The 20,220-nt window shown below is 49.4% G+C and overlaps 1 protein-coding gene across 1 annotated transcript in view; it reads right to left on the reverse strand.

Annotated features, from left to right (window-relative positions):
• The window catches only part of slc2a6 (solute carrier family 2 member 6), a 25,014-nt gene extending 6,568 nt beyond the window's left edge, over positions 1 to 18,446 (reverse strand). Inside the window, exons 1-9 of the mRNA XM_078425858.1 lie at positions 18,339 to 18,446; positions 12,617 to 12,779; positions 10,855 to 11,061; positions 8,384 to 8,483; positions 6,921 to 7,132; positions 5,474 to 5,626; positions 4,786 to 4,894; positions 2,893 to 3,087; positions 1,072 to 1,217 (exon numbers count right to left, since the gene is read on the reverse strand). Of these exons, the coding sequence (XP_078281984.1) occupies positions 1,072 to 1,217; positions 2,893 to 3,087; positions 4,786 to 4,894; positions 5,474 to 5,626; positions 6,921 to 7,132; positions 8,384 to 8,483; positions 10,855 to 11,061; positions 12,617 to 12,779; positions 18,339 to 18,424 (1,371 nt within the window). The 5' untranslated portion in view covers positions 18,425 to 18,446. The remainder of the gene's footprint in view (positions 1 to 1,071; positions 1,218 to 2,892; positions 3,088 to 4,785; positions 4,895 to 5,473; positions 5,627 to 6,920; positions 7,133 to 8,383; positions 8,484 to 10,854; positions 11,062 to 12,616; positions 12,780 to 18,338) is intronic.
• Positions 18,447 to 20,220: the final 1,774 nt, after the last annotated feature.

Raw genomic sequence — 20,220 nt, forward strand, 5'->3', positions numbered from 1 at the left:
GGGTGGGGGGGGGGTGGGGGGGGGGGAGAGGGGGGGTGGGGGGGGGAGATGGGGGGGTGGGGGGGGGAGATGGGGGGGTGGGGGGGGAGAGGGGGGGTGGGGGGGGGAGAGGGGGGGTGGGGGGGGAGAGGGGGGGTGGGGGGGAGAGGGGGGGTGGGGGGGGAGAGGGGGGGTGGGGGGGGAGAGGGGGGGTGGGGGGGGAGAGGGGGGGTGGGGGGGGAGAGGGGGGGTGGGGGGGGAGAGGGGGGGTGGGGGGGGTGGGGGGGGTGGGGGGGGAGAGGGGGGGTGGGGGGGGTGGGGGGGGAGAGGGGGGGTGGGGGGGGTGGGGGGGGAGAGGGTGGGGGGGGAGAGGGGGGGGGGGGTGAGGGGGGGGGGGGTGAGGGGGGTGGGGGGGGAGAGGGGGGGTGAGGGGGGTGGGGGGGGAGAGGGGGGGTGAGGGGGGGTGGGGGGGGAGAGGGGGGGTGGGGGGGGAGAGGGGGGGTGGGGGGGGAGAGGGGGGGTGGGGGGGGAGAGGGGGGGTGGGGGGGGGAGAGGGGGGGTGGGGGGGGGAGAGGGGGGGTGGGGGGGGGAGAGGGGGGGTGGGGGGGGGAGAGGGGGGAGAGGGGGGGTGGGGGGGAGAGGGGGGAGAGGGGGGGTGGGGGGGAGAGGGGGGGTGGGGGGGAGAGGGGGGGTGGGGGGGAGAGGGGGGGTGGGGGGGGAGAGGGGGGGTGGGGGGGGAGAGGGGGGGTGGGGGGGGAGAGGGGGGGTGGGGGGGGAGAGGGGGGGTGGGGGGGGAGAGGGGGGGTGGGGGGGGAGAGGGGGGGTGGGGGGGGGAGAGGGGGGGTGGGGGGGGGAGAGGGGGGGTGGGGGGGGGGTGTGGGGGAGAGGGGGGGGTGGGGGGGAGAGGGGGGGGAGGGGGGGGGAGAGGGGGGGGAGGGGGGGGAGAGGGGGGTGGAGGCGGACTTACTGACAAAGGATTTGGGGATATTTATGGGACCAAGGGACATGGATTTTTTTTCCCCCAGGAGACTAAATCAAAACCTTGAGACCTGTGGGGTCAAAGAGAAGGAGAATTCATGAAGAGGAACAAACCTTCACGGGCAGGAAGCACTCTGTGAGGATGAAGGCTGTGATATAGCTGACAATGACGCACAACCCTGACATCGGACCCCGCACTTTAAGGGGAAGGATTTCCGACATCAGCAGCCACGTGATTGGGCCCCAGCCCAGGGCATAGCCTGCAAACAGGACAAGAGGAGACAACGTCTTCAACCACATTGAGACAACTGGCTGAGTGATCGATCACACGAGGGAAAGAGATCAGACAACCAAGCAAAAACATATCTCAGGAACAAATAAAGGTCCATCAGGCACCGCGAGACCACTCGGAATACAGGGGTTTGAGGGAATCGGATAATTTTATTTTGAAACCCAGAGGCAAGCTGCGATGTGGAATGTGTTGGGCCAGGTACTGGCCTGAGATACTGCCTGAGAATGACTTGGGGCAAGGTACTGGCCTGAGATACTGATGGGGCCAGGTACACCACTTTGGCCATGTTTCAAATCCCCGGCACCTTTCCCCTTCTGCACCACCTGCTTCACACTGACTCCGCACCCCCTGCGTCAGAAACTTCTTCTTCTTCTTCTTAAGCCCTTTGCTCCTCTAGGGAGCGCAGGCCATTGGCAAATGTCCACCACCTCACTCGGTTGTTGGCGGTTCTTTCGAGATCTCCCCAGTTGAGCCCGCTCCCAGACATTTCTGCCTGGACACTTGCCCTCAACTTATTCAGGTTCTTGATGCCATTTTGGCTTCAGTGCTGTGATCTCGGAATGTAACCGCTCTGTTCCAGTTGCGCCAACGCTGCCAATTGTGTTCACCTGTGGGATTAGGTTTATTATTGTCACGTGTACCGAAGCTTTCTTTTACGCACTTTCCATTCGATACGATCAAGCCCAACTCAAGCACAATGGGAAAGGTACAGAATAGAGTAGAATATAGAAGATACACCGATCAGCCAAAATATTATGACCTGATGAGCCAAAACATTATTACCACCTGCCTAATATGCTGTTGGTCCTCCGTGTGCAGCCCCATACGTAGCAGGGTGCGATGCACTGTGTATTGTGACACATTCCTCCCGTGACCACCATTAAAGGTTTCTGTGACTTGTGCTACATTAGACCTTCTGTCGGTTCAGACCAGACGGGATAGCCTTCGTTGCCCTCGCGCATCGATGAGCCTTGGGCGCCCAACACCCTGTCGCTGATTTATCCCTCCTCGGACCACTGTCGGTAGGTACTCACCACTGCTGACCGGGAGCACCCCACAAGCCTTGCCGTTTCAGAGATGCTCTGACCCAGTCGTCTGGCCATAACAATTTGGCCCCTGTCAAAGTCACTCAGGTCTTTACTCCTGCCCATTTCTCCTGCATCCAACACATCAACTTCAAGAACTGACTGTTCACTTGCTGCCTAATATATCCCACCCCTTGACAGGTGCCATGGTAACAAGATAATCAATGTTATTCACTTCACCTGTCAGTGGTCATAATGTTTTGACTCATCAGTGTAGTTGTCAGCATTATAGTGTAGCAATTCCTAAAACAAAGTCCAATGTTCGCAATGGGGTAGAGACGAATAGGACAGTACCTTAGCTGATGAAAGGGCCATTCGGAAGCCTAATAAGGGAAGGGAAAAAGCTGTCTCTAAGTGTGATGATTTCTCACTATGCCACCAAGCACTTCCAGGGTAGGTACAATATTAGGGCCCCAACCCAAAACATCACCTGTCCTTTTTCTCCAGAGATGCTGTTTGACTCTCTGAGTAACTCCAGCACTTTGTGTCGATCCTAGGTACAATATTAGTTTGGCATCAAGTAAACCTCCCTAACCAAACTCTTGAAGGAGGACTTACCAAATATGTAAACATTTACGCTGAGCAGAGGAATGAGGGTCAGAAATGTTGCTACGTTGTGTTGAGGCAGATGTGCAAGGGTTAAGTGGTCACTCTCCACAGCAGAACGGTTATTAATGCTTGTGTTGTTAAGTTTGGTCGCATCCAGCCTGATGTAGAGTCCAAGGGTCAATGTGGACAAAAATATAATTATACCTGGAGGGAGAAATGAAAGAAAAATGTGAATTTCCGTGCCATTTCTAATGCTAGAAGACTTTTTTGCAATGACCCCAAACCTAAAGCTATAGTGATACAATGGTTAGAATATTGGATGCTGAAATGGCACTGAATGTTAGCTCAGGTTCCACTGTAAGAAAGGGAATGCAGATGAAACTTCCAGGAGGAGTAACTGCAAAACTGATGGATTATTGTAAAAACCCAACTGATTCACAAATCTCCTAAAGGGAAGGAAATATGTTTAGTTTAGTTTAGTTTAGTTTATTGCCACGTGTACCGAGGTACAATGAAAAGCTTCTGATGTGCGTGCTAACCAGTCAGCGGAAAGGCAACACGTTACAATCGAGTCGTCCACAGTGTTCAGATACATGATAAAGGGAATAACGTTTAGTGCAAGATAAAGCCAGTGAAATCCAATTAAAGATAGTCCAAGGATCTCCAATGAGGTAGATAGTACAAATGGATTATACCCATTTGAATGTCCAGACCCACACTAGTACTATAAGAAAATAACTGCAGATGCTGGTACAAATCGATTTATTCACAAAATGCTGGAGTAACTCAGCAGGTCAGGCAGCATCTCGGGAGAGAAGGATTGGGTGACGTTTCGGGTCGAGACCCTTCTTCAGACTGATGTCAGGGGGGCGGGACAAAGGAAGGATATAGGTGGAGACAGGAAGATAGAGGGAGATCTGGGAAGGAGGAGGGGAAGAGAGGGACAGAGGAACTATCTAAAGTTGGAGAAGTCGATGTTCATACCACTGGGCTGCAAACTGCCCAGGTGAAATATGAGGTGGTGTTCCTCCAATTTCCGATGGGTCTCACTATGGCACTGGAGGAGGCCCATGACAGAAAGGTCAGACTGGGAATGGGAGGGGGAGTTGAAGTGCTCGGCCACCGGGAGATCAGTTTGGTTAATGCGGACCGGCAACTAGTACTGTTGATTCAGATGCAACTCTGAAGTGGTCTGTTACTCCAGCATTTCATACACTTTTGTGTAAGCCTGCATCTGCAGTTCCTAGTTCCTACATTTAAAAGTTTGGTTTTGCAGGGACTCTCAATTATCCCACTCCAGGTCCGAAACCACCAACACTCTGTCCTTCAACAACTTTGGCCTAAGACCCAGTCAGATTCATGAGACCATGGGAATCACACGTAAGCCCGTCTTCACAGAGACTCCGCTTGGTGGTCAGGATTGGAAAGTGAGCAGATTTGATCCTTTCCATAACGTGAGTTTGAAGGGGGTGGTGAAACAAGACTACGTTTATTTTAGCTTAGTTTAGTTCAGAGATACAGCACAGAAACAGGCCCTTTCGGCCCACCAGGTCCGCGCCGACCAGCGATCCCCGCACATTAACGCTATCCTGCACCCACTAGGGACAATTTTTACATTTACCAAGCAAATTAGCCTGCATACCTGTACCTCTTTGGAGTGTGGGAGGAAACCGAAGATCTCGGAGAGACCCCACGCAGGTCACGGGGAGAATGTACAAACTCCGTACAGACAGCGCCATTAGTCGGGATCGAACCCGGGACTTCGGCACTGCATTCGCTGTAAGGCAGCAACTCTACCGCCGCGCCACCCTTTCCATCCCTGGCTTCCTCAGTGCAGGACCAATGATGGAATTAGGCTCCCTGGTCTGTGGCTCGGTACCACTGCATCTTATTTCATTTTACCTGAAGCAAAGAGAAGTTTCCGCCTTCCAGCTTTGTCCATAACCCAGGCCGCAATGGACACAGACACCAAGCGAACGACTCCAACCAGCACTGCATCATAGGAACCTGGCTACAAACAAACCTCCGTCAGTCTGTAGAACTGATAGTGAGTGAGAGGGGGGAGGAGATGGGAGATACGCCAAATATAAAGGACCCTTTTACCTTTAGCGGAGGGTGAAGTTTTAAAGTAATTAGTAGACGTTGTAGTGGAGAGATGTTGAGTTCTTTTTAGAGGTAGAGCGTGGAAACAGGCCCTTGGACCCAGCGAGTCCACACCGACCAGCGATCCCCCCCGTACACTAGTTCCACATTATCCCACTTTCGCATCCTACAAACTAGGGGCAATTTACAGTGGGTGATTAGCCCACAAAGAAAACGCACGTCTTTGGGATGTGGGAGGAAACCGGGGTGCCTGGAGGAAACCCACGCGCCAACTCACAGGGCAAATATACCAACTCCACACAGACAGCAGCCGAGGTTCGGATCAAACCTGGGTCTCTGGTGCTGTGAGGCAGCAGCTCTACCCGCTGCACCACCCTGCTGCCCTCAAGGAAATAATTGTCAGCTGAGGGTCCGGGGGTCCGGAACTCCCTGGAACAGGAGAGGGGGTTATTGTTGGGTGGCAATAGTGTGCGGTGTTGGTACTCACCAGGATCACAGGCGTGCTGTCAAAGATGAGCTGCATGTTGACCAGGATGACTATGATGCCACTCAGCTGCTGAAACACTCTCATGAAGAGGGTAATCAGCATGGGCTTGTAGATGAAGGGCTGGCGCAGGTCCCCGCAGGACAATCGTTTAACCTGATGGGGAGACAGAGCCACAAGCTCACATTGCAAGAACTGGGAAAGACAGAGAGCTTTGTCTTTTCTTCACCGCCCAGACACGAGGAACTGCAGATGCTGGAATCGTGAGCAAAGCACGAAGCGCTGGAGGAACTCGATGGGTCAGGCCGCGTCTTTGGAGGGAATGGGCAGGCGGATCGGGACTCTTCTTCAAACTGATTGTCATTTGGGGGAGGGAGAAACTGGAAGAGAGGCGAGGGCGGGACAAATCCTGGCAAGTGGTAGACAGGTGGGCACAGGCTTTGGCCTGCCCCCACCTCCTCTCTGGCTTCTCCCTCCCCCAACTAAAGCCAGTCTGAAGATGGGTCCCCACCCGCCGGTCCATTCCCTCCACAGATGCTGCCTGACCCGCTAAGATCCTCCAACACTTTGTGTTTCGCTTTATGAAGCAGCGAAGTACTTTCACAGTGTGCAATGCAGTACCAGCGGCCAACACTGACAAGAATCCACAAGCAGTGATGGCAGAAATGTTCAGATGATCCATGTAACCGTAGAGTTCCATGGAGACATAGACGCCCCTTATTGCTTGTTAAAGTGGTTGCCTCAGAACTCAGATAGGCCTTCATTCACTGGCTTCTCCTAAAGATGGAACTGACAGTGGCATTATCCATGCACAGAGTCCTCTGTAAAATTGCCCCCAGTGTGCAGGGAGTGGATGGGAAAGTGAGATAACACAGAATGCATTCAAGAGAGAGCTAGATAGAGCTCTTAAGGATAGCGGAGTCAGGGGGGTATGGGGAGAAGGCAGGAACGGGGTACTGATTGAGAATGATCAGCCATGATCACATTGAATGGCGGTGCTGGCTCGAAGGGCCGAATGGCCTCCTCCTGCACCTATTGTCTATAGAACATAAAGTTTTTCACTGTACCTCGGTGCACGTGACGATAATAAACCAAACTATACTAAACTAGTGTGAACGGGTTGATCGATGGTCAGCATGGGCTCAGTGGACCAAAGGACCTGTTTTCGTGCTGCATCTTTCAATTAATCAACCGTGTATGCTCACAGATCAGCCTGTAACTCTTTGAATGTCAGAGACTAATGACCCAAACTTTGTCTCGGCGTGCTTATGTGTGCTTATGTTTGCTCTGGGTTCAGTGCAATGGTGGTGGGTGTGAAGGGGTTTGGTACACAAGGGGTCTATTGACGAGGATGGTGGTTGGGGAAGGTGACCCTCCACTGTCTGTGCTTCACCCGGCAATTGTATCTTCAGGAAAGGAAGCCCTTTCCCAACAGGCCGTTCCCACTTACGCTCTTGCTCAGAGATTCCGCGATCTCCTTATACTCCTGCAGATAATCGGAATCTGATCCTCGGAGCCACTGGAGGGCTTGGATGGCTTCGTAATCGCGCTCCTTGGAGATTAAATAGCGAGGGGACTCGGGCATGAAGCACAGGATGATAACTAATGCTGCCGGTATAATGGCCCCGAGAGCCGCCAGCCAACGCCATGACAGGACCAAGTCTGAAAAACAACAACGGGCCTCAGGTCAGTTTTACACAAATCACTGATCTTCTTTCCCCATTACTAACACAAACTGAAGAGTATTACAGATGGTTACATGTCTCTCTTGGACAGCTTACACCCCAGTGGTATGTTTAGTTTAGTTTAGTTTAGTTTAGTTTAGTTTAGTTTAGTTTAGTTTAGAGATACAGCGTGGAAACAGGCCCTTCGGCCCACGCCGACCAGCGATCCCCGCACATTAACACCATCCTACACCCACTAGGGACAATTTTTACATTTACCCAGCCAATTAACCTACAAATGAATATTGACTTCTCTATCTTCAAGCAACCCCTTGCTTTCCATCTCTCCCCCTTCCTAGTTCGCCGCCCAGTCTGACTGTCCCCGATTAAATTTTATCTTTGCATGTGTCGTTATCACCTTCTGCTAGCCAACTATCATCTATTCTACACTTTCCTTGATCTACATCCCCTTTGATGTCTCCGTGTCTCCCTCTCCCCGAGCTCTCAGTCTGAAGAAGGGCCTTGACCCGAGAAGCCACCCATTCCTTCTCTCCAGAGATGCTGCCTGTCCCACTGTTACTTCAGCATTCTGTGTCTATCTCGGGTTACATTTAAATTATTTATTCCACATCCTTTGCTATTTGCTCCCAGTGCAGAACATCCCCTAGAACACTCTAGTCTGCCTCAGGAACGCAGCCACAAGATCAAGGACCATTTGCACATCAGTCATCCCCTCTTCCCCCCTCTACATTTGGACAGAAGATACAAAAGCTTTAAAGCACAAATCACCACTTTCAAGTCAAGTCAAGTCAATTTTATTTGTATAGCACATTTAAAAACAACCCACGTTGACCAAAGTGCTGTACATCAGTTCAGGTACTAAGAAACGAACATACAATGGCACACAAACATAACAGCACGTACATAAACAGTTCACAGCGCCCCCTCAGAGGGCCTCAAACACTAAGGACAGCCGCGTGCCTGTTATTATCAGACTTGTGAAGGGAGCTCTCAGAAACTGGGCCGTAATCCCCATCTCCCATCCTACCTCATTGCGGTCGGTGCACTTTTTAAAATCTGCACTTTCCCTGTAGCTGTAACACTATATTCTGCCCTCTGTTGGCTTTTCTGTTGGCAGTGGCTGTTATACTTGTGTACAGCTTGATGTACGGTATGATTTGGCTGGGCAGCACACAAATATCTCACCGTATCTCGATAACAAACAACACTAATGTGCAGCATTACTCACCCAGTGCGTAGAGCAGAAGCGATCCACAGACAAGCATGAACTGGGGAGTAGATCCCAGTCTTCCTCTCAGCTTGGCCACCGATATCTCCGAAATATACACCTGGAGAAGAGTCACAGGACACTTAGCATATGTGGGAAGGAACTGCAGATGCTGGTTTACACCGAGGACAGACACCTAGAGGCTGCCTGACCTGCTGAGTTACTCCAGCATTTTGTAATATCCACAAAGTGCTGGAGTAACTCAGCGGGTCAGGCAGCCTCTCTGGAGAAAGGGAATAGGTGACGTTTTCGGGTCGAGACCCTTCTTCAGTCTGAGAGGGAAATTAGAGGAATGAAAAGGTACAGAACAGATAATAGTCGGCACCAATGACCCAGGAGCCCACAATGATCCATTGTTGCCTGTGAAGGAGGTGATAACAAAGAGATACGAACAGTGAAACTAGTTGGATGACTAGCTTGGGGGGATGGACGGAGAGAGAGAGAGAGAGAGAGAGAGAGAGAGAGAGAGAGAGAGAGAGAGAGAGAGAGAGAGAGAGAGAGAATGCAATGGGTATGAAATTAGAGAGATCAATATTCATACCACTCCCTCCAATTTGCATTGGGCCTCATTTCTGACTGTGGAGGAGGCCCAGGACAGAAAGATCAGTATGAGAATGGGAAGGGGAATTAAAATGTTTGGCAACCAGGAGATGGCGTTCACTTAGCAACCTGGTGCCCAGTGAACCGGGGGTTAGTGAGAGCTGCCACCATGTTGGGTTGGAACCATCAGTGGGTGGGCAGCATGAGGCATAGGAGGCAGAAGCTGCACAACAGGTATCAACCCAGTTGCTCTGCAGATATTGCAAGTTGTTGTTGTCAACATATCTGGTGTTCCCCACGGTCCAGTGACCTGAGATAGAGTCTACTCTAGAGACCTGAAAGCCAAATCCAGGCTGGAAGCCCAATACAGTTCAGAGGGAACTATCTTTAATCGGACTTCAATGTTATATCTTGCACTAAACATGCTACCCTTTATCCTTTATCTGTGCGCTGTGGATAGCTTCATTGTAATCATGCGTAGTCGTCTTCGCTGGTCGCACACAGACAAGGGCTTTTCACTGCACCTTGGTGCACGTGACGGTAATCAACTAAACGAAACCGATTGAGGGTGGTATATGCAGCAGACTGCACAAACAGTGGGGCAGTACTGAGGGAGTGCCGCACTGCCAGAGGGGGGCAGTACTGAGGGAGTGCCGCACTGTCACAGAGGGGCAGTACTGAGGGAGTGTCGCACTGTCACAGAGGGGCAGTACTGAGGCAGTGTCACACTGTCACAGAGGGGCAGTACTGAGGCAGTGTCGCACTGTCACAGAGGGGCAGTACTGAGACAGTGCTGCACTGTCACAGAGGGGCAGTACTGAGGCAGTGCTGCACTGTCACAGAGGGGCAGTGCTGAGGGAGTGCCGCACTGTCAGAGGGGCAGTGCTGAGGGAGTGCCGCACCGTCAGAGGGGCAGTGCTGAGGCAGCACCGCACTGATTCAACTCCTACTATCAGCAATCCGTCCCTCAGCCCACAGAGCAGCTGGTAGAGCCTCTGCCTCACAGCACCAGAGACCTGGGTTCAATCCCAACCTCGGGTGCAGTCTGCGAGGAGTTTGCACGTTCTCTCAGTAACTGCATGGGTATCCTTTAGGTGCTCCGGTTTCCTCCCACATCCCCAATAGTGTTGGTCGGTAGGTTAATTGCCACTAAAAGCTGCCCCTGGTGTGTAGGTAAGTGAATAGTGTTACAGCTACAGAGTGCAAATTTAAAAAGTGCATGGGCCGCAATGAGGTAGGTTGGGAGATGGGGATTACAGCCCAGTTTATGAGAGTTTCCTTCAGGAGTATGATGGGTAAATAAATGCAGGTCTCACTGAGAAAGTTGGGAGCAAAATACTGGGATGAATGGAGGATTAAATGGTTGGCGTGGACTCAGTTCCTGTTTCTGTATCTCACTATGCATCTAACCAGACTCTCTGGAGAGATGGGTGGCATGGTGATGCAGTGGTAGAGTTGTTGCCTCACAGTACCAGAGACCCTGGTTCGATCCTGACTACGGGTGCTGTCTGCAGGGAGTTTGTACGTTCTCCCCGTGACCTGCGTGGGTTTTCTCCGAGATCTACGGTTTCCAAAGGCGTACGGGTTTGTAAGTTAATTGGCTTGGTAGAATTGTAAATTGTCCCTAGTGTGTGTGTGTGTGTGTGTGTGTGTGTGTGTGTGTGTGTGTGTGTGTGTGTGTGTGTGTGTGTGTGTGTGTGTGTGTGTGTAGGTAGCGTTAGTGTGCGGGGACGCTGGTCGGCGCGGACTTGGTGGGTCGGTGAGCCTGCTCCCGCTCTGTATTTCTGAACTAAACTGTAAACTAACCCCCCTCCAGCTTTCCCTTTGCCCAACGTTGTACAAGATCGCAAGGCAAGCTGGGATCCATGTTTCTCAGGGGTTTGGCGACTTACCGGGATGGAACTGGCAGACATTCCCCCCGCGAAACCGGTCAGAGCACGGCCCAGATCAAGCATCCATCTTCTCCCGGCACTGCCCATCAAGGCAAAGCCCACAGCAGAGGGCACGGTGGAAACCATGATGGTCAGCTTGCGACCCAGCAGGTCATTGAACAACATGGCGCTGAGTCCTCCCAGCATGGCCCCCAAGTTGAAGACAGACTGTACAAACAGATAGACACAAGGAACTGCAGATGCTGCTTCACGAAAAAAAGACACAAAATGCTGGAGTGGGAGAGGTTGAGCAGCTTGGGACTCCATTTCTTGGAGCGCAAGAGGATGAGGGGTGATCTTATACAAGTGTACACAATCATGAGAGAAATATATCGGGTAGAAGCACAGAGTCTCTTGCCCAGAGTAGGGGAATCGAGAACCAGAGGACATCATTTTAAGGTGAGGGGGGAAGGATTTAATAGGAACCTGAGGGGCAAGAATGTCCATCCTCAATGGAACGAGGTGCCGGAGGAGGTAGTTGAGGCAGGTAGTATCGCAAAGTTTAAGTAAATTAACTATAAGGAGAGGTTTGAGAAACTTGGATTGGTTTCTCTGGAATGCTAGAGGCTGAGGGGAGACCTGATAATGAGAGGCATGGATATGGTAGACAGTCAGAACATCAGGGTGGAAATGTCAACGAGCAGAGGGCATGAGGTGAGAGCATCAAGTTTGAACGGAGATGAGCAGGGCAAGTTTTTTCGCACAGAGAGCGTAGGGTGCCTGGAACGTGCTGCCACGAGTGATGGTGGAGGCAAACACCATAGTGGCATTTAAGAGGCTTTTAAATGGACAAATGCATATGGAGGAAATGAGGGCTATGGATCACATGCAGGCAGAGGAGATTAGTTAGTTGAACTGGCATCATTGTTGGCACGGGCATTGTGGGCCGAAGGGCCTGCTTCTGCACCTTACTGTACTAGGTTTTATGTTCGGATAGCTCTTTCAATGTGGTTCCTAGACTGAGTAGATCCTGCTCCATCCGCTCTGTTAGCCAAACACTTGATAAAATTAAACCAACAATTTTTTTTCTGCTCAACAAAAAAAATGAATGTCACAGTCAGTGTTTTAGAATAAGGTCTTATTCCACTCTTTGTACCATCAGATCAAAAGCCTCTGGGTCAGGGGAAATTGAAGTTCGCTCTGTACTGTCCCAAGGGCTGGGATAGCTGTGAGTAAATCTTCCTCTACTCTGTCCCAATAATAATACAATACAATACAATAATGGGTTTGGCACAGGACTAAAATAAAAAATTTAAATTAAAAGTTGAAACTTGAGTTTAGCGTTGGATGTACAACTGTGGTTATTGTCTCCCGGATCTACCCCCTTTAATTTTTATAGTTATACCTTTTTTTAATTTTCTTATTCTCTCTTCCCAATAGTTTATAGTTTTTTTTTCTTTCTTCTTTATTTTCTCTCTTTAAAATTTTTAAAATTGAAGCTATGTAAGAACTTTGTAACAAATTTGTCTTTTATTTCTATTTGTACATATGCTTTTCAAAAATAAAAATATTTTTAAAAAACAAAACAATACAATATATCTTTATTGTCATTGTACAGGGGTACAACGAGATTGTGGAGATGAGCAGGGCAATTCCCATGGCAATTACAGCATGGGTTGGGCACAGATTAATGCTTCCACTGCCTTGCCCCATCAAACAGCCCTCGCTGCAGGGTGAATATGATAGATATCATCGTAATATAATAATCATCAGATGTGCCTACCTCAAACCATGCTGCAGATCTGTCGTTGAGTTGGAGGTCAGGGTTTAGAGAGTGTTCTAGTGCTGGGACCACGGGCGAAGTGTAGACCATGGCGTAACCAAAGCTGAGGTTTCCCAGCACAGCAGTGAAGACTGCCAGGAACATCCATCTGTTATCCACCGCCCTGGAATCAAAATGTGGAATGGTCCCACAGTCAGCTTGATCCACGGGCCTTCACAACGAATCCAACTCCAGGATCAGTCTGAAGAAGGGTCTCGACCCGAAACGTCACCCATTCCTTCCCTCCAGAGATGCTGCCTGACCCGCTGAGTTACTCCAGCATTTTGTGTCTATCCAGCATGTACACCACCCTCTCCCTTGTTGTGGAGACACAAGGAACTGCAGACATTCTGCATTAAAACATCAAAAGTGCTGGAGGAACTCAGCGGATCAGGCAGCAATGGTCAGGCAACATTTCGGGCCAGGGCCTTTGATCAGACTGGCAGGCTGACCTCTACTGTGTTGAGGCCAGGCACCAAATCTCAAATCCACCCCTCCTCCTTTGTTATGGTTGCTCATCTTTTACTCAGCTGCGTCCAAGTCCATTGTTTCAGCCACTCCCTGCGACCTTGAGTTCGTTTCCCATAACTATCCAGTAAAAGTATTTCTCTTTCACTCCCTGGTAGAATATTGATGACTGTCATATATTCACCACTTTCTGCATCTACCCTGTCGAAGTTTTTAATGACCACGAAGATCTCCATTCGCTGATTCAGTGGCCTTCAGATCACCATCCGGGCTAACCAGAAGCCATGGCTGACAGGGGAGGTCCATGGGCTGCTGAGGGTCCGCCACATTGCCTTCAGAGAGGGCAATCCAGCCGGTCTCAGAGCAGCCAGGGCCAACCTTTCCAGTGGCATCAGGAAAGCCAAACAACACTACACCCGGCGTATCACAGCCCACTTCAGTGACAGCAGAGACACACGGAGCCTGTGGAAGGGTATTAGGACTATCACGGACTACAAACCCTTACCACAGACCTGTGACAGTGACACCTCTCTCCTGAACGACCTCAACGGCTTCTTCGCACGCTTTGAAGCACAGAGCAACACACCTGCGCAGAAAACAACTCCCCCCCCCCAACGACCAGGCTATTTGTCTGTCTCCAGGCAGTGTGAGGAGCACACTGTTAAGGATTAACACCCGAAAAGCTTCTGGACCTGACAACATTCCTGGTCGTGTGCTAAAAGACTGCGCAGCTGAGCTCACAGATGTCCTCACAGACATCTTCAACATCTCCCTGAGCCAGGCTGTTGTTCCCTCGTGCTTCAAAGAAACCACCATCATACCTGTGCCCAAGAAGTCCTCTCCATCCTGCTTCAACGACTACCGCCCTGTAGCGCTGACTTCAACCATCATGAAGTGCTTCGAGAGGCTGGTCATGAAGCAGATCAGATCCAACCTCCCCCCCCTCCCTGGACCCGTTTCAGTTTGCATATCGAGCTAAGCGGTCCACTGAGGATGCCATCTCCTCTGCCCTCACCCACTTGGACACTAAAAACTCATATGTTAGGATGCTGTTCATAGACTTTAGCTCAGCATTCAACACCATCATCCCCCAGCAGCTGGTTTGTAAACTAACAAATCTGGGCCTCAGCCCCCTTCTCTGCAACTGGCTGCTGGACTTCCTCACTGCCAGACCCCAGTCTGTACGGGTCGGCAGCAACACATCGGACACCATCACGCTGAGTACGGGGGCCCCACAAGGATGTGTGCTAAGCCCCCTGCTCTTCACCTTGCTGACCCACGACTGCACACCCACCCACAGCTCCAACCACTTCGTCAAGTTTGCGGACGACACAACTGTGGTGGGTCTCATCAGCAACAACGACGAGACCCACTACAGGAAGGAGGTGAACCAGCTGGCCGCGTGGTGCACAGACAACAATCTCTTCCTGAATGTGGAGAAAACAAAGGAGATTGTTGTCGACTTCAGGAGAACGCACACCCAACACCCCCACCCACTGACCATCAATGGTGCTGCTGTGGAGCAGGTGAGCAGCACCAAATTCCTGGGGGTGAGCATCACCGAGGATCTCTCCTGGAGCAACAACACCACGTCCATCGCCAAGAAAGCCCAGCAGCGCCTCTACTTCCTCCGCAAACTGAAGAGAGCGGGAGCCCCCACACCCATCATGTACACTTTTTACCGAGGCGCCATCGAGAGCATCCTCAGCAGCTGCATCACTGTGTGGTTCGGAAGCTGCACAGCCTCCAGCCGTAAGACCCTGCAGCGCATAGTGAACACTGCTGAGAGGATCACTGGCGCCTCACTCCCAACACTCCTGGTCCTTTACACCACCCGCCTCACCCGCAAAGCATTGAGCATTGTGGGTGACCCCTCCCACCCCTCCAACAGCCTCTTCACCCTCCTGCCTTCAGGGAGAAGGTTTCGCAGCCTGAGGTCCAGCACCACCCGACTAAAGAACAGTTTTTTCCACCAGGCTGTCAGGATGCTGAACTCTCTCCCCTCCCTCCCTCCTCTCTCCCCTGCCCCCATTGGACCTGGACTTTAACACCCCACACACACGCACATCCAGCACCAGACATTTTTTTTAACGCTGCTATGGACAGGCTTTGCACTACTGTTCATTATTTGTTTTATTGTAATATATTCATCTTCATCTTTTTTTCATTGAACGGGGTACTGATTGAGAGTGATCAGCCATGATCGCATTGAATGGCGGTGCTGGCTCGAAGGGCTGAATGGCCTACTCCTGCACCTATTGTCTATTGTCTATTGTCTATATTTTATATTGATTGTTGTTTGCTGTGCCTTTTTAATTTTAACTTAATTTTAATGCACTTTATTCCTCGGGATTGTGGGAAACGGTATTTCGATTTTCTGTCTGTGTAAACTAACTGGAAATTGACAATAAAGTTTACTTTGACTTTGACTTTGGCTTTTTATTGAGGAAGTGTGCACGTTATGTAGTCTTTTCTAACCTCTCAGTTCCTGTAACAATTGCGCAAGTATTTTTTTTGCACCTTCCCAAAAGCCTCCCTATTCTCCTTTTAATATAAAAACTAGAACTGTACAGCATCCTCTGACACGTTCACATGGTTAACTTCTCTGCTCGTCAATGTGATCTTTCTCGAGATAGACCCAATGGTTTAGGTGCGACATTGAAGGGTTTATTAATCCCCGTCATTACTCCCAGCAACTTGTGAATCTGTGCCCCGCGATGCTCTTCGCCATTTGCACGGTGCTCTTGAGTCCCTCTTCCTGCTACCGAGACATCACCTCACCCTCACCTGCACGGTACACCATAACCACCTGATAGTTTCATCATTGCCGATCTTCCTTCACTGTAGAACATAGAACAGTAGAGCACAGCAACAGGTCCTTTTGGCCCAAACGTCTGTGCTGAACATGATCCCGTTAACCTCATCTCTCCACCCTCACTTGATCCATATCCCACCATTTCCTGCATATCCATGTGCCTATCTAAAAACCTCTTCAATGCCACTATCGGATCTGCCTCCCCCACCACCCAAAGCAGGATGTTCCAAGTATTCACCAGACTGTGTAAAAAACATGCTCCTTCAAACCTTGCACCTCTCATCTTAAAGTTATGCCCCCTAGTCTTTGACATTTGCATTCTGGGAAACAAGTTCTGACTGTCTACCTTATCTATGTCTTACATAGAAACATAGAAACATAGAAAATAGGTGCAGGAGTAGGCCATTCGGCCCTTCGAGCCTGCACCGCCATTCAATATGATCATGGCTGATCATCCAGCTCAGTAACCTGTACCTGCCTTCTCTCCATACCCCCTGATCCCTTTAGCCACAAGGGCCACATCTAACTCCCTCTTAAATATAGCCAATGAACTGGCCTCAACTACCTTCTGTGGCAGAGAATTCCACAGACTCATCACTCTCTGTGTGAAGAAATGTTTTCTCATCTCGGTCCTAAAAGACTTCCCCCTTATCCTTAAGCTGTGACCCCTAGTTCTGGACTTCCCCAACATCGGGAACAATCTTCCCGCATCTAGCCTCTCCAACCTCTTAAGAATTTTTTATGTTTCTATAAGATCCCCCCTCAGTCTTCTAAATTCCAGCGAGTATAAGCCTAGTCTATCCAGTCTTTCTTCATATGAAAGTCCTGCCATCCCAGGGATCAATCTGGTGAACCTTCTCTGACCTCCCTCGAAGGCTAGAATGTCTTTCCTCAGATTAGGAGATTTTACAATTTTATCTATCAGGTCCCTCTTCAGCTTCCAGAGAAAGCAATCCAAGTTTGTACAATTTGTTCTTATAGCTGATACCCTCTAAACCAGGCAGCGTTCTGGTAAACATCCTGTGCACTCTCTCCAAAGCCTCCACATCATTTCCGTAATGGAGTGACCAGGACTGCAAATGGAGCGACCAGGACTGCAGGACCAGGACTGCAAGCATGACCGAACCAAAGTCCCACAAGGTGCAACATAAGCTCCTGGCTCTTGCACTCAATACCTGACCGATGAAGGTAAGCATATCCCACTGTATAATTTAATAACCTCCCTCACTGTCCACAACTCCATCAATCTCTGTGTAGCCAACAAACTCACTAACCAACCTGTCTACATTTACTTCCAAGTCATTTATATATATCACAAACAGCAGAGGTCCCAGAACAGATCGCTGCGGAACTCCACTGGTCACAGACCACCAGCCAGAGTAACGCCCTTCCACCACAACCCTCTGCCTTGGACAATCGTATCTTATTTTTTAATTATCGTATTTTAAAATTATTATGTGAAACCCCAAAAAAATAAAAAATGTGGCTTTCAACTGTTCCTTTATGCCATAGTTCTTTACAACATACATACAAGAAGCAACTTATCCTTGGAACCTACGTCAGCTATTAACATAAGGATATCTCAAACTGTTTTATAGTCAATGAATTATTTCGCAACACATCGATCAAACTTTTATACAACAAACTCCCAACAATGTTCTGATGTTGGCCTGAGCCATTTCTTCTCTCCGCAGATACGATACGATACGATACGATACGATACGATAGAACTTTATTTATCCCAGGAGGGAAATTGATCTGCCAACAGTCATAAAAACACAAAATGTTTTGTGTGCTTTGCACCAGATGCTGCCAGACCTGTTATTTCCTGCATTTTCTGTTTTCAGCATCAGTAATCTTTGACTCCAATATCTACCATAGGTGAATGAATATTGATTTTTATCGGGTAAAAGTACTCTGGGACATTTTACACAGATCCAAGCGACTCTTTGTGGGCTGGTCACAGAAGTCGATCGGCAATCACACATCACAATGGCTCCACTCTTTTAAATCCACCTGCACACTGTGGACGGCTCGATTGAAATCATGTGTTGTCTTTCCGCTGACTGGTTAGCACGCCACGAAAGTTTATCACTGTACCTCGGTACACGTGACAATAAACTAAACTCAACTCAACATCAAAAGCGCTGAACAAAACACTTTCTTGATATACCTTGACATATACACCATCAGTCTGAAGAAGGGTCTCGACCTGAAACGTCACCCATTCCTTCTCTCCAGAGATGCTGCCTGTCCCGCTGAGTTACTCCAGCATTTTTGTGTCTAACTTTCTCGATATATCCAGTTTTTTGAAAGCATTACATTTATGAGAAACTTTAAAAAAAGAATTCAGTTGCTCTTAATTCCATCTGATTCTGAAAGGCTGTTTCTAGTTCTTACCCTGACTGAGGTTCTGGCTGCTGTGTCACGCCACGGAAGGTGTTATACTGGTGACCATTGGCATCCTTGATCAATGTGTCCCTCATGATGGGACCGAGTGAGGTTCCTCTTGGTCCAGCACTGGGCTTTTATTCTCTCACCTTCTCTTTACAGAAGTCCCCTCTGACGAATATCACCACTTGTGGAAATGAGTCATCTTGACGAGCTGCTGTAGAATTTACTGCCCGGAATTATCTTGTCACCCGGTGACCAGGATTTTCAAGTTGATGTTAGCCAATACTGGGAGGAACAAAACTAGCAAGTGAACTTCCCAGGGAATTAATAGAAGTAGCATGGGATGTTGTAGAACAGGTCCCAGGTGGGAATTGGTCAACTTGAAGAATCAAGTGCAGTAATTTTACAGTGCAGTAAAATTAGTTTCAAGCCATTGATTATGGCCAAAGGATTGATGAACCTGGCAGAAACTTATCTCCTCCCTTGCTCCCCTCCACTACATGAAACCCTCCACTTTGTAGTGATGCTAACAAAGGAAAAGTCCTCTGTGTAGACAAAGCGTCATATAGCGAGATCGATTCCTTGGGTCACGTGAGTACAAGAAAACTCACAGTGGGCACTCAAGTGATCCATGAATTACTGCCCACAAGAACTGCAGACATTTTGGTCGGAAGGGACTGGGCAAAGGGGAATAGGATGGAATCAAGGTATGTGGAGAGGACCCTTCTGAAGATGGGGTCCCAAACCGAATCTATCATCTATCCATGTTCTCTAGGGATGCAGCCTAACCTGCTGAGTTACTCCAGCATTCTATGTCTTCCCTTGGTAATAGAAGATGTTGACTTGGGAATAAAGTTGCATCAAACTAAACAGGATCCCCAGGAAGATCAACAAGGATGCTGGAACCTTGAGTGAAACATAAAGTGCTTGAGTAAGTGCTCAGCAGGTCAGGCAGCATCTGTGGAGGGAATGGACAGTTGACCTTTTGGGTTGGTACCCTTCTTCCTCTCGAGATGCTGCCTGACCTCCTGAGCTAGCCCAGATCCCCGTGAATTTCCCACCGCATTCAGGAACCGTTTATACAGAAATTTTCACATATCAAATGAACAGGCAACCTGCTAAGAACAAAAACAGGATGTAGTTTTCTCTTCGCCAGTTCCAAGCCCACATTACCATTCACATTCTCTTGCTGTTATGATACTTTGTGTTTTCAATCAATAAAGGTTGTTATCTGAATTAATCAGTGAAGAGATGGAAATAAATAACTGGACAACTCTGGTTAATATTGTGAGTTAGATGGGAATTTCTAATTCACACAGGTTTTTAATTAGTGAATAATTTGAATTGGCATTTTGTGCAATAGTTTGGGAACACATTCAATGATACTTTGTACCGAGGTACAGTGAAATGCTTTGTTTTGCATACAACCTGATAAATATCGTACAACAGACCTCACCTCGGCAGTACACGCCAGTCGCTACATGTCTGGCGCCAACAAAGTTCCAAAGGTTCACTAAAGGTTGGCTTGCCCTGCGTCACCCACTGTGTGACATACTCTGGGGTGGCACAGAACCGATCAGATGTGAATGACCCAACCTACCGTGGACATACATGGGCCAGTGGCACAGGCATGTCTCTCGGTCTGAAGAAGGGTCTCAACCTGAAAAGACACCCATTCCTTCTCTCCAGAGATGCTGCGTTTCCCGCTGAGATACTCCAGCATTTTGTGTCTACCTGTCTCTCGAACATATACACCGTGCAAAGGTTGATGTGGCCACGAGAGAGAGGCCTGAAAGAGAAGCCGGCTTTAAAACAATAACATTTGTCAAAATATATCGGTATTCTTCAGTCGGGAGTAAAAAAAAAAGGATGGAGATTTATTAGATCA

Source organism: Rhinoraja longicauda, chromosome 31 (genome assembly GCF_053455715.1).
Source record: "Rhinoraja longicauda isolate Sanriku21f chromosome 31, sRhiLon1.1, whole genome shotgun sequence".
In the NCBI taxonomy this organism is placed as follows: Eukaryota; Metazoa; Chordata; class Chondrichthyes; order Rajiformes; family Arhynchobatidae; genus Rhinoraja; species Rhinoraja longicauda.